We start from the raw sequence: 14,704 nt of genomic DNA, 5'->3' as shown, positions 1-14,704 counted from the left end.
ATGTTAAGTAACTGGTCGGTCTAGATGTCTCTTGGCAGTGGACATTCATGCTGACAAACGGTCTGTTAGCTCTCATGCCCACACAGAAAGCAGCACAGTGGTTGCAGCTGACTCTGTATATCACATGACTGCTTTCGTAAGTAGCCCTACCTCTGATGGGATAGGTGATGCCTGCGACCAGACTGGAGTAGGTCGAAGTGGCAGGATGTATATGAAAGGTTTAGCATCAAAGTCTACTGCAGGGATATGTGCCAGAAGGAAAGCAGTTGGGAGCAAGGATAGAGTGGGGATGGGCAAGAATTTTTCGTAGGTTCAGTGGGCGGAGCAGTATCACTGTGGGTGGAGTGCAGAGAATAGTGAGTATGCTATTCCTTATTTCAGGCAGGTTGAGAGGTAGTCAAAACTCTGGTATGGCATGTGATTAATATGCTCTTGAGTGGTTCTGAATCACGAGAGGAGGGCCCCTTTGTGGCCAGACAGTGGGCATGAGAGCGGTGGTAGTTCTGTGAAGGCCTCAGTGAAACATTTGGCATATCTGGAGAGGGACTGCTCAGTACTACAGATGCAGTGACCACGAGTCATTAGGCTGTAAGAGAGGGACTTCTTGGTATGGAATGCTAAGCCACACAATGTGCTCCACGGCCTACAACAACTGGATCCTTTCTACCAACACCAGCTTTTCTGAATTATGCTATTCTCACTATTTATCCTTCATTCTCATAAACTCTCTGGTCTCAACCTTTGCTAATCTCTGTACTCCACCCCCTTCCCTGCTCCCAGTCCAAAAATACGTACACCTTCTATTCCATCAATACATCTACTTGTCTTACCCCCTTCTCTATGTTTCTCCTCTTCCCTTTTCTCTCCCTTAACAAAGCCTCCCCACTGTGTATCCTGCCCCCCCTCCCTCCCCCAATGTCCTAGCTTGCTCACACAGCAGCACATCATCATCTCCCCCCCCCCCCACCCGACCCTGCTATCCCTCCCCTCACCCCCCTTCCCCCTCACTCACCCCATGCCACCTCCTTATACTACCACCCACCCTGGACTGCTATTCTCAACAGATGCAGGTCCAGCCCAGTCAGGCCCATGTAGCAACAGACAGTTCTGTGTGTGTGTGTGTGTGTGTGTGTGTGTGTGTGTGTGTGTGTGTGTGTGTGTGTGTGTGTGAATAGTTAGTAACAATATCATTTACAGAAAGCGTCAATCAGAAAGCGTCAATCAAAAGAACAATGCAAAAAATATCAGTAAAACAAATTGTATGCAGCAGCACACAAATCAATAACTTTTAAAGTTGTGGAGGTATTTCTCGAAGTGTAAACAGTAATAAACACTTTGTAAGTAAAGCTGAGATTCTGATGCAAATAACCGAGTGTAAGGTTACCAGAAAGTTACAAGGAGACAGAAAGCCTGGTCTCGCTGGGATAGGGGTGTGCAATAGCATGCCACTTCCACAATTCAGAGAGGCTTGCTGGCCCCACATCGAATTAGCCCGTCATATTAACTATAACGGCTCGTGTGCTGCACAACCTGGACATGGTTTTCAAGCAGTTTCCCCTCATGCAGGTAGGTGAATATTGGGCTGATATCCATGTTCCACCTCAGTTACAGGATTCACATACATGTTGAAAGCGTTCACATATTTTCACACAGGATAACAGTAGACTAACACTGTCAAATACAGATTAATATGCTGACCCCATGAAGACATGGGATCAAGGTCACGAAATAGAAGAAATGCCTGGTCAGTACTTAACCAGAACTGTCAATAGGTGAAATTCTATATACTGTTGATAGAGATGCACAAAAGTAGAAATGTTATACTAATTCTGAGAGAGCCTATATCAAATATTAAACAAGGAGAGATAAGGGATGCTGCAGATAGGAAAAACAGCTAAGGATTCAGAAAGGGAAAGAGCTGTAAGGCAGTCTTCAACTGCAGAAAAACCAATGTCCAAAAGATGGGCAACAATGGCCACAGTTACGAGAGAAGCAGTACTTTTGAACATATTGTTATGTCCATCATCTACATCTACATTCTTCACAAAAACTGTTTTCATTCAAACTACTTTACTTATTCTGGATTAATAAAACAAAGCAGCACTTACTGGTGAATAATCCAATTTGTTTTCCTTGAGGAAAGTTGTTATTCCTTTTGCTTTTAAATAATGAAAACGCAATCGAAATAAGTCCACCTCTCTGGCAATAAACCACCGCCTCAAGTCTTCTGACCGACAGTATGCAAGCCGTAAAAGGTAATGAGATATATGATCCTTTCTTCTGGCTTCCACTTCCAGTTCTGACTGACCATCACCTTCACTACTTTCCTGAAATTAGAAAATTAACCCTGTGTGCATCACATTTAGAAAAAAAATTGGAGATTTTTTTTTTTTTTTTTTTTTTTTTTTTTTGTGATGAACATTTACTGTTTATGTTGCTCATATGCCATATCCACTGCTAAAGTTCTTTTCAAGCTATTGGTTAATAAATAAAATAATGATTCCAAACCATTAGAAATTACATAATAATTACTCAAAAATGCATACATAAGTGTACTGTAAACTTACCATATTTCTTTCCCTTGCTCTTGAGGAACTACGTGAATTTGGTTCCATTACCAAGAATTTCACTATACACAGAATAAAACTAAACATAACAGTTACTGTTCACTCACAAATGCAGTAGCACAACACACAACACATCTCTGTTCTGTACTTCAAACAAACGACGAGTCACGAAAGCAAACACCACTGTGATCTGTTGGCCAAACTTGGAACTACGTGAAGCGATGCCAAACGCTGTCATTGAAGCATTGGGAAGCTCAAAAAAAGCCAGGAATACTTAATGATGCCATTTGGTTGGTTGGTTTGTGGGATTAAAGGGACCAGACTACTATGGTCATCGGTCCCTTTTTCCAAAGAAACTAAAACCTCCCAAAGATAATAAAAAACGAACAACAGGTAAGACAGCAGACAAAACAGGACAAGAAATACTCTGACAGAGACCAGGCAAAACAAATTAAAACACACAGTGTGACGGTGGCTGGCCGACCATAGAGAAAAAAAAGAGGAAAAGCCAACCACCAAGAACACATTAAAACTCTGTTTAAAATCAGAGGCTAAAAGCCAGAATCAACACTAAAAAACAAACACTCAGATTAAATGATAAAAAACCCGTGCCGGATAAAACGCAAAACCAAGTCCACCATGGCAGAGTCATCTAATAAAAGAGCAGAGAGCGTGTCAGGCACAGATGAAAGTGGACAGTCCAACAAAATGTGGACCATTGTCAACGCCAAGCTGCAGCGGCATAGAGGGGGGTCCACACAGCGCGATAGAGGTACTCAGGGTACCCTCCGCCACACACCGTCAGGTGGCTTGCGGAGTATGGATGTAGATGTAGATGTAAGTGGCCGTGGGGTCATCCGTGTGTGCCCAATCTGCAGTCGGCAGAGGATGACCGACTCCTTTTGAGAGACTCGCAAGGAGGAGTGCCACACAGTCGTCGTGTCCTTGACGGCACGGAGTTTGTTAGGGGTGGCCAGACCGCGCCATTCAGCATCCCAAAGCGAGATAACTTTGCGGCGTAAGACTGCCCTCAAATCAGTCTCCAGGAGGCCAATGTCTAGAGTGGGTTCACTGGTGGCCTGTTTGGCCAGGCGGTCAACATGTTCATTGCCCGGGATACCGACATGACCGGGGGTCCACACAAAGACCACAGAGCGGCCGCAATGGGCAAGAATATGAAGGGACTCGTGGACAGCCATCACCAGACGAGAACGAGGGAAACACTGGTCGAGAGCTCGTAAACTGCTCAGGTAATCACTACAGATAACGAAGGACTCACCTGAGCAGAAGCGGATGTACTCTAGGGCACGAAAGATGGCAAGCAGCTCAGCAGCGTAAACGCTGCAGCCATCCGGCAAGGAACGTTGTTTGGAATGGTCCCCTAGAGTTAGTGCATAACTGACACGACCAGCAACCATTGGAACCGTCGGTGTAGACAACGCCAGAGCCCTGATACGTGACCAGGATGGAATAAAAGCGGCGTCGGAAGGCCTCCGAAGGGAGCGAGTCCTTCGGGCCCTGTGCCAAGTCAAGCCGAAGGCAAGGGCGACACCACGGGGGTGTAGGCAGAGGTGCCCGGAAAGGAGGTGGAACAGGGAAACACCAAAGCCCGTAGAGAAGCTCTTTGATGCGTACGGCGATCGGACAACCCGACCGGGGCTGATGTTCCGACAGATGGACGACTGACTGCGGGAACAGGACACGATAATTTGGATGCCCGGGCAAGCTAAAAACATGGGCAGCATAAACAGCCAGTAAATGTTGGCGTCGTAACCGCAGTGGAGGGACACCTGCCTCCACAAGTATGCTGTCCACAGGGCTGGTTCGGAAGGCACCAGTGGCAAGGCGTATCCCGCTGTGGAGGATTGGGTCCAGCACCCGCAACGCAGATGGGGATGCTGAGCCATAAGCCAGACTCCCATAGTCCAGACGGGACTGGATTAACACCTGGTAAAGCCGTAGGAGAGTAGATCGGTCGGCTCCCCACCTGGTGTGACTCGGGCATCGCAGAGCATTTAGATGCCGCCAACACGCCTGTTTAAGCTGCCGAATATGAGGCAGCCAAGTCAACCGGGCATCAAAAACCACCCCCAGAAACCTATGTGACTCCACCACTGTAAGAAACTCGCTGTCAAGATAAAGCCGGAGCTCCGGGTGAACTGTGCGTCGCTGGCAGAATTGCATACGCAGGTCTTGGCTGGCGAAAACTGAAAACCATGCGCTACAGCCAAAGACTGCGCCTTGCAGATTGCGCCCTGTAGCTGACGTTCAGCAGCTGCAATGCCAATAGACCTGTAGTAAAGGCAGAAGTCGTCAGTATACAGGGAAGCGGAGACAGAATTTCCCGCGGCCGCAGCGAGCCCGTTAATGGCTATTAAAAACAGACAGACACTTAAAAGTGAACCCTGTGGCACACCGTTCTCCTGGACTTGGGAGGAACTATATGAGGCCGCGACGTGCACGCGGAAGGTACGATATGACAGAAAATTGCGGATAAAGATCGGCAGAGGGCCACGAAGTCCCCACCCATGAAGCATAGAAAGGATGTGATGACGCCAAGTCGTATCATACACCTTCCGCATGACGAAAAAGACAGCGACCAGATGCTGACGGCGGGCAAAGGCAGTACAGATGGCCGACTCCAGGCTCACCAGATTGTCGGCGGTGGAGCGCCCTTTACGGAATCCACCCTGAGACAGAGCCAGAAGGCCCCGAGACTCCAGTACCCAATTCAAGCAACTTGCCAAGAACGTTGGTGAGGCTAATGGGACGGCAGCTGTCCATCTCCAAAGGGTTCTTGCCTGGTTTCAGAATGGGGACAACAATACTTTCCCGCCATTGCGATGGAAACTCACCCTCGATCCAAATACGGTTGTAAAGGTCGAGGAACCGTCACTGGCAGTCCACTGAAAGGTGTTTCAGCATCTGACAGTGGATGCTATCTGGCCCAGGAGCGGTATCAGGGCAAACGGCTAGGGCACTGCGAAATTCCCACTCACTGAATGGAACATTGTACGATTCTGGATGGTGGGTGTGAAACAAAAGGCTCCGACGTTCCGTTCGCTCTTTAATGGAGCGGAAGGCCAGGGGGTAATTTGCAGAAGCGGAACTCGTTGCAAAATGCTCTGCCAAGTAGTTTGCAATGACTTCGGAGTCAGTACAAACTGCTCCATTCAGTGAGAGCACAGGGACGCTGACAAGGGTCCGATAGCTGTAGACGCGTCGAATCTTGGCCCAGACCTGAGGTGGAGTGACATGGAGGCCAATGCTGGACACATACCGCTCCCACCACTCCCACTTGCTTTGGTGGATAAGAAGGCGAGCTCCCGCACGCAGCCATTTGAAGGCGATAAGGTGCTCTATGGAGGGATGGTGCTTGTGACGCTGGAGCGCCTGCCGGCGAGCTTTAATCGCTTCAGCGATCTCAGGCGACCACCAAGGCACAGTCCGCCGCTGAGGAGACCCAGAAGAACGGGGAATGGCAGATTCGACGGCAGTAACGATGCCGGTGGTGACCGATTGAACCACTGCATCAATGTCATCGTTAGAGAGAGGCTCAATAGCGCCAGTGCAGAAGAACAAGTCCCAGTCAGCCTTATTCATAGCACATCTACAAGGGCGCCCAGAAGACTGACGCTGTGGCAGTGACAAAAAGACCGGAAAGTGGTCACTACCACACAGGTCGTCATGAACTCTCCATTGGACAGACAGTAAGAGGCTAGGGCTACAGATCGAAAGGTCAATGGCGGAGTATGTGCCATACGCCACACTGAAGTGTGTGAAGGCACCATCATTTAATATAGAGAGATCGAGCTGCGCCAATAAGTGCTCAACGGTGGCGCCTCGACCTGTTGCCACTGACCCACCCCACAGAGGGTTATGGGCGTTTAAGTGCCCAGTAACAAGAAAGGTGGCGGCAAGTGGGCTAGAGCAGCCAGGACATGCTGCGCGACATCACCATCCGGCGGAAGGTACAGAGTGCAGACGGTAACAGCCTGTGGCGTCCACACCCGAACAGCGACAGCATCTAAAGGTGTTTGTAGAGGGACAGACTCGCTGTGAAGAGAGTTCAGGACATATATGCAGACGCCACCAGACACCCTTTCATAAGCTGCCCGGCTCTTAAAATAACCCCGATAGCCACGGAGGGCGGGGGTTTGCATTGCCGGAAACCAAGTTTCCTGCAGAGCAATGCAGAGGAAAGGGTGAAGGCTGATAAGTTGGTGGAGCTCAGCTAGATGGTGGAAGAAACCACTGCAGTTCCACTGGAGGATGGTGTTGTCCATGGCTGAGAAAGGCGTGACAGGACTGGGAAGGAAGATTACGCAGCTGGGTCACCTGCTGCCTCCGATTGAGCACCTGGGATAGTGCTTTCCATGGCGTCTGAGGGACTGGCGAGATCAAGGTCCTCAGTGGACACCAGAACCTCCGCCTCGTCCTCAGACGCAGAGCTGGAAGGTTGCGGTGGGATGGCTGCCACTTCGAGTTCTTTGGGCTTAGAGCTCTTCTTCTTGGGTTTCTCACGCCGTTCCTTGGGTTGCACTGGCTAGGAGGGCCTCACCGATTCAGTCTCTGGGACAGAGGAGGATCGTGAAGCCCTACGACCAGCTGATTGTGGGCACTTACGCCACTGTCGGTCGTCAGCCTTCTCGCTGGTGGAAACCTGGGAAGGGAGGGACCCAAGGGACCCCATGCGAGCGTGAGAAGTCGAAGAAGATGGACACTTCTCCAGCTTAGAAGTGGGGACGGACGTCCCCGATGGGTGGGATGGTGTTGCTCCTGAGGTAGGTGGTGCAGGAGCAACCCAGTGGGTAGAGGCCCCCACTGGCGGGGGGCGGGAGGAGTTGTACTACTCATCAATCAGGCCATAATTTGAGAAACAGACAGGACTAGCACAGGTGTTGTAGCAGCAGCTTAGGAAGATGTCATTCTCACAGAATGGAGTCGGTCATATTTCCTTTTGGCCTCAGTATAGGTCAGTCGGCTCAGGGTCTTGTATTCCATGATTTTACGCTCTTTCTGGAAAATTCGGCAGTCTGACGAGCAAGGTGAATGGTGCTCACCGCAGTTGACACAGATGGGAGGCAGGGCACATGGAGTATTGGGATGTGATGGGCGTCCGCAACCTCGACATATTTGGCTGGAAGTGCAGCAAGAAGACATATGGCTGAACTTCCAGCACTTAAAGCACCACATCGGGGGAGGGATATAGGGCTTAACGTCACATCGGTAGACCATCACCTTGACCTTTTCCGGTAATGTATCCCCTTCGAAGGCCAAGATGAAGGCACCGGTAGCAATCCGAGTTTCCTTCGGACCCCGATGAATGCGCTGGACGAAATATACACCTCGGCTGTCTAAATTGGCGCGCAGCTCAGCATCAGACTGCAAAAGAAGATCCCTATGGTAAATAGCTCCCTGGACCATTTTTAAACTCTTATGGGGTGTGATCGTAACAGCAACATCCCCCAACTTGTCACAAGCGAGTAACCGTCGTGACTGGGCAGAGGATGCCGATTGTATCAGGACTGACCCAGAGCACATTTTTGACAAGCCCCCCACCTCCCCAAACTTGTCCTCTAAATGCTCGACGAAGAACTGAGGCTCTGTGGAGAGAAAAGACTCCCCATCAGCTCTTGTAAAAACTAAGAATCGGGGCGAATAACTGATACTGCCATCATGAGACTTACATTCCTCCCACGGTGTGGCCAGGGAGGGGAACGTTTTCGGATCGTACTTCTGAGTGTTAAATTGAGCCCGAGAACGCTTAGAGACTGCTGGCGGCTGGCCACCAGCGAGAGACGATGTACCACGCTTCATTGCGGGTCATCCGCCCTGATGCCACCTACTCCGACCAATGGCCCTCCCCACGGGCGCCACCCAGCCACGGCAAGAGCCACCTGGCAGGATGGTCGTTGCCGGGAGTCCCAATACCCCAGGAGGATAGGCATCTACTCCTTGGCATACGTGGGGAGTTAACGGCGCAAGCATCAGTAGAGCGATCCCTGTGTTGTCAGGGGGCTACAACCAACAGGGTACATGGCGGCCCCAACACAACGGACTGGCTACCGTGTTGGATGTTAGGTAACATGTGGTCCATGGTCACCGTCGGTGCAGAAAGAGGCACTGCACAGTGCAAGGTGTAATGCACGCAGAAATGGAGTCATGCCCAAGAGATGGAGAGCGGGCAGGACCGCAAGTCAACAGTGTATAAGCTGGCGAAGGGTCTGAACGCAAGATGGACACAATGCACCAAGTAAGGCGCCCTTCCCCAATCGGCTCGCTCTTCGGAAAATTTTGAGAGATGGAGGTCAAACCCAACAGGGGACCATCACATAAGGCCGAAAAGTTTGAGACTCCTTTTAGTCGCCTCTTACAACAGGCAGGAATACCGTGGGCCTATTCTAACCCCCGAACCCGCAGGGGGTGATGCCATTTGGAATCGCAGACGCAGAAGGGGTTAAAATTAAAGATGGAAATTAATTTACAGCAGTAGGTGATAGGAATTAAAATACTGTTTGCTTTCTGATTCTTTTTGAGTGTACAAACTTAGGCTGAGCCAATGTTTTGTTTCTCAAGGGCTGTCGTACAGATTTTGTTGAAACTGAGCCAAAAAATTTCTCAAAATGTACGGATCCCATGTAAAGTGGTGACTCGTTTTCATGGTTCCATTCTAAAACTACATTCACAAATTACAAAAGGTCTGTTGTGCTTTATCCACTTCTAAAGCCAGTATGTTCCTTTGTTTGATTAAAATCTGAAACTTTTTCAACGTTCAGTCTTACAAATTATGGATGGGAGACTGACAGGAATATCTGTTACCTCTCTTTGCGAAATTGTTTTACTCCACTTTGCAAGTTTATGTTGTTATGTTGTACCCCCCCCCCCCCCCCCCCCTCCTTTACAGGTTCAGCTAAAGGCCTTTTTCCTTTCTTTGTATGTTGGAGGGCTCCATATATCCCATCTGGTATTATTTTTGGAATGTTGTTATCTTAGTCATTAATTGTGTTTGTGTTGCTCTTGGAAGAGCATAAATATGTCAGTTGGTTGCATATTCCACTGATCAGTCGCACGGTACGTTAGCCATTATTATGGGGAACGCATCAAGTGCACAAGAATGCACATACAAAACAAGATTTTTTAACATTACAGAGTTAAGGATTAATATTTCTATTATTTACCCTATTCCATTAAATGGCACAAAACACATATACTGTATTTACAGATTTATTTATTCCTATTCAAGAATTCATCTATGGTACAGAAGGAGCTGTCAAGGATATATAATTTCAATTTATTTATGAAGCTATTACTGCTGTCTGTCAAGACATTTTATTTCATCTGGCAATTTGTCGAAAATTTTTATAGTAGCATATTTTACCCCTTTCTGTGCCAAAGGTACGTTGAGTAATATATAGTGTAAGTCTTTCTTTTTTCTGGTATTATAATTATGAATGTCACTGTTGTTTTTGAACTGGCCCATGTTGTTGAGAACAAATTTCATTAGTGAGTAAATGTACTGTGAGGCTGTTGTAAGAATTCCCAATCTTTTAAAAAGATGCCTACAAGATATGTCACTATGAACCCCACACATTATTCTAACCACTTTCTTCTGAGCAGAGAATGCTTTTTGTCTATATGTTGAGTTGCCCACAAAATATTATTCCGTATGACATCAGAGAGTGAAAGGAGGCAAAGTATGTTAGCTTACTAATTTCTATATTCCCAAAATTGGCAATTATTCTCATTGCAAAAGTTGCTGAACCTAGTCGCTTTAGAAGATCCAAAATATGAATTTTCCAATTAAGATTCTCATCTATATGTACACCTAAAAAACTTAGTATGCCCTACCCTGCCTACTGACTTCTGCTGATGTGTTATATTTAATGAAGGAACTGTACTTTTTGCACAGAAAATTGGATGTACTGTGTTTGTTCAAAGTTTAGAGCAAGCCCATTTGCAGAAAACCAATTAATGATGTTTTCCAAAGGCCTTACTTGTATCATTTTCAATTGGAGTTTCTTTTACTGTATTAATAATGATGCTTGTATCACCAGCAAACAGTGTCAGTTCAGCTTCCTGTTTCAGATAGGAAGGGAGGTCGTTCACATGCATCAAGAACAGAAGGGGACCCATGATTGAACCCTGTGGAACACCTAACATCATTTTGCCCCAGTTAGATGAAGTTATTTAAAGACTCTATTATGTGGACAGTGAAATTGTATATTGCTGTCTCAGTGGTACAGCATTTTTGAAATCTGAATAGTGATTTACTAAGTATCCCATTACTGTTGAGATGGTTAACCACTCGAGTACATTACTTTCTTGAAATTTTTTGAAAATGTTGTAAGCAAGGATACTGGACGATAATTATTGACATCTGTGGTGTCCCCCGTTTTGTAGAGTGGCCAGACAATGGCATATTTTAACCTCTCTGGGAAAGTACTTTGAGTTAAAGATGCATTACATATGTGACTCCAAACATCACCTGTAATTGCTCCACACTGTTTTAATATCTTATTAGAGATGTCATCTACTCCAACAGAACATTTATTTTTCAAAGATTTGATAATTATACTTATTTCACAAGAGGTTGTTATGAGAAACTTAATCTGACTATATATATATTTTTTTCAAAACAGACTCTTCCATGTACTGCCTGGCTTTTTCTTTTGAACTGTTCTCACCAATTTTTTCTCCTAAACTTAAGATATGGTTAAATACATCAGCTACTTGTGTACTGTTGGTTACGATGGTCTTGTTCTCCATAATAGTAATACTACCTACCCCAGTGGTTACTTTTCCTTTCTCCCTTCTAACAACATTCCATATTGATTTTGTTTTATTGCTGGAGTTGTTAATTTCTTCTCTAACGTACATATTTCTTCATTTCTTTACAACTTTTCTCAGTATGTTACAATAGTTTTTATAGTGTAAAACAACTTCTGGATCTATACTAGTTCTTGCTGTCTCATAAAGTTTTCTTTTTCTTTTGGAGCCACTTTAATACCTGTAGTAATCCAAGGTTTCTTTGAAAAGTGTGTGGTTTTACATTTAGTAATTTTCTTTGGGAAACAATGTTCAAAAATGGATATAAATTTATCAAGAAATATGTTGCATTTATCATTAGTCTTTGGCTCATTTATACATCTCACCAATTAACATATCTTAAGCTTTCTTTGAAGTGCTCTATAAATATTGGGTTGAGCGACCTTACACTTTTACTTAATGGCTTCCAAACTGTACACCCTGTTAAGTTATGTAAGTTAATCAGTCGTGCATCATGATCTGACAATCCATTTACCACAGGGAAAGCGTGTGTTTGTTTTACATCCTCGTTCTGTACAAATACATTATCTATTAGTGTGCTACTGTCTTGAGCTATTCGTGTATGGAAATTGATCACTGATTCTAAGTTATATGTTGTTAATTACACTTCTAGTTCATTTTTCCTATCAGAATTACTTAGAAAGTTTACACTGAAATCACCACAGATTAATTACTTCTTATTTTTGTCTGACAGGCAGCATAATAGAGAGTCGAACATTTTTATGAATAGCTCCCAGTTTCCTAATGGGGACCTGTACACTGTTGCTAATATCAATACTACATTATTTAGCTGAAGTTCACATGCACAAACCTCAAAGTGCTGATCAACACAAAATTTGCTTACTTGTACTGTTTTGAATTTATATCCTTGTTTTATGAAAATGGCAACTCCTCCTTTATCCATCCTAGATCTACAAGTATAAGATGCCAAATTATTCCCACTTATACAGACACTATCCATGCCCAGTGTTACATGGTGTTCAGACAGACAGAGTATATCAATCTCATTCTTATTTTTGAGATCATCTAAAAACACTAATAGCTCATCGACTTTATTTTTTATTCCCCTGATATTTTGGTGTAGTAAGTTGATACTGCCCTTAGCTTTACTCGTATTTACTGTACATGAAGTTTCTTTTATTCTATTTATCTTGACTGTCATCTGTTTGGACTTTGGCTTTAACCTAAAAAATCTGTCTGCCTGGACCCATTAACCACAGGGATCACCCCTTGTGTGACTGCGGACCCCCTTACAGTTTCTGCTAATAGAGAAGATAACTTATTTTTCCCCATCCTCTTTAGGTGCAGGCCATGGTGTAGTGTATCCCCACCTACCATCAACACTTATATGAGATTTTTGCCAGTGTCTGGAGCATCCTGTTCAGCTCAGTGTTAACATGCCTCACAGCAGTGTTTACCCAGGGCTGATCATGGCACTGAAAGACCTCCACAAACCCCCCATTTGTGTGCTCAGTTTCTGCTCCTATTTTATCAAGGACACTCCTAATACTGTATTTTGGATTTATAGCCAGGCTGTTTCCTGCTCCCCCAACTACAATTACCTGATCTTCCTTCTCAAAGTCCCTGCATAGCTGACCTAAGTTTTCTGTCACCTGGCTAAGGCTAGCACTTGATTTCACAAAACTTGTGGCCTGGTACCCTGCACCTAATTTCTCCTGAAGCTGCTGGCCCAAACTCCTTCCATGACCGCTGCCTATAAGCAGTATTCTTCTCTTCCTATTTTGGTTTCATCCCAACCTGTCTGTTTTCTTTGAGCTAATATTCGACTTCAACCTACTTTCAACTACATCTGGATGAGGCCTTTCCTTCACTTCAGATAGCAAGCCGAACTGATTTACTAATTGAATTTCTGGAGTTTTTTCAAGTGTTTCCATATTTCACCCTTTTCTTGCTATCTTTTCCCGGTCTCATTATCCTCCCTTAACCTACATAATTCAAAATTTGCATTTTCTAATTCAGCCTTAAGGACACAAATTTTGCCTCCTGTTCAGTGATTTTTCTGTCCCTTTCCGCATAACCCACACTGCCATGGAAGAGCCTCATTTTCTACCCTCGTTTCCTCACCACTACATTCACCCCAATGAAACCCTAATTTACAGTCTACACAGAACACTCCCTCTTTCAAATTTCTATGGCAACCACCACATTTGTCACACATGGTTTGACAGACAAACTTCACACAAAAGCAGAGAATAAGTTGGACGAGACCACATTAGTTTCGTAACCTGTAGCCTACTAATTCTTAAATAAACACTAATGTAAACAAAGTTTTAAATTTACTACCGAAAGTTTTGACTACCTAGCTCTGTATGACCGACATGAATTAATTTGACTTTGAAGCGATAAATGTAGTCAAAACGAAAATCTACACTCGCGCGAAATTTACACCTAAAAAAAACGTGAACAAAACTAGCAGCTGCTGGTCTTTTACGAAATACTTCCTTTTCGATCTAAATACAGTCAGAAAGGCGAAAACTTCAACAGATAGCCTAGAGGAGAAGTATATACACTAGTCTAAAATGTAATTTAACTAAATTAGCTCTTATTTCAATATTAATCACTTAACTTAGCGAGAGCTTCGTTTACGCGCGTCTGTCTAACAAATGCCTGTAAAATTTCCTTTCTCTTTTTAGTTAGGTCTATGAAGGAAATTGCCATCTTCGCCGACAAAATGGGAAATCTACCCAACATACAATGATAAGTAACAACATTATATGCACTTGCTTAATGTCATCTTGGCCCACCTTTGGAACGCAATACAGCAATGATTCAGAGGGAATGAATTCGACAAATTCTTGGTAAGTTTTCAGAGGTAGGCAGCATAAGACTTCAACAGACAGATCATGCAATTCCCCAACATTACAAGTTGGTAGTTTGTGGTTGCGGAACTGGTGCCTGATAATATCCCTGATGTATTTGAACGGGTTCAGATCAGGTGAATCTGGTGGCCAAGACATCAGCCTTTCTCTATCATGCTCTTCAAACCACTTTAGCACAATTTTGGCCTTGTGAGAGGGAAAGCTAACATGATGAAAGATGCCACTACTTTTGGGAAAGACATCAAGCATGAAGTAATGCAGATGACGTGCAATAATGTTCATGTAGTCCACAGCTGCCATGGTGCCTTCAATTGCTACCACATATCACATAGAATCCCAGGTGTACATCCACCATAACTTAGCACTTCCCCCACCAGCCTGAATCTGTGGCAAAGTGCATATTCTGAATGGCAGTTTGGGTGGATGTGAGCATATCCAGACACAACCCTTGACCTGGTGTAACAACAG

At 45.0% G+C, this 14,704-nt stretch overlaps 1 protein-coding gene across 1 annotated transcript in view; it reads right to left on the bottom strand.

Moving 5' to 3' along the window:
• The window catches only part of LOC126335481 (DNA primase large subunit), a 73,538-nt gene that overhangs the window by 28,584 nt on the left and 30,250 nt on the right, over window positions 1-14,704 (bottom strand). The window contains exon 4 of the mRNA XM_049998800.1: window positions 2,109-2,327. Coding sequence (XP_049854757.1) covers window positions 2,109-2,327 — 219 coding nt within the window. The remainder of the gene's footprint in view (window positions 1-2,108; window positions 2,328-14,704) is intronic.

The sequence above is a fragment of the Schistocerca gregaria genome, chromosome 2, assembly GCF_023897955.1.
Source record: "Schistocerca gregaria isolate iqSchGreg1 chromosome 2, iqSchGreg1.2, whole genome shotgun sequence".
Classification (NCBI taxonomy): Eukaryota; Metazoa; Arthropoda; class Insecta; order Orthoptera; family Acrididae; genus Schistocerca; species Schistocerca gregaria.
Note: the sequence above shows the minus strand (reverse complement) of the source record. Positions and strands in the feature narration are given on the sequence as shown.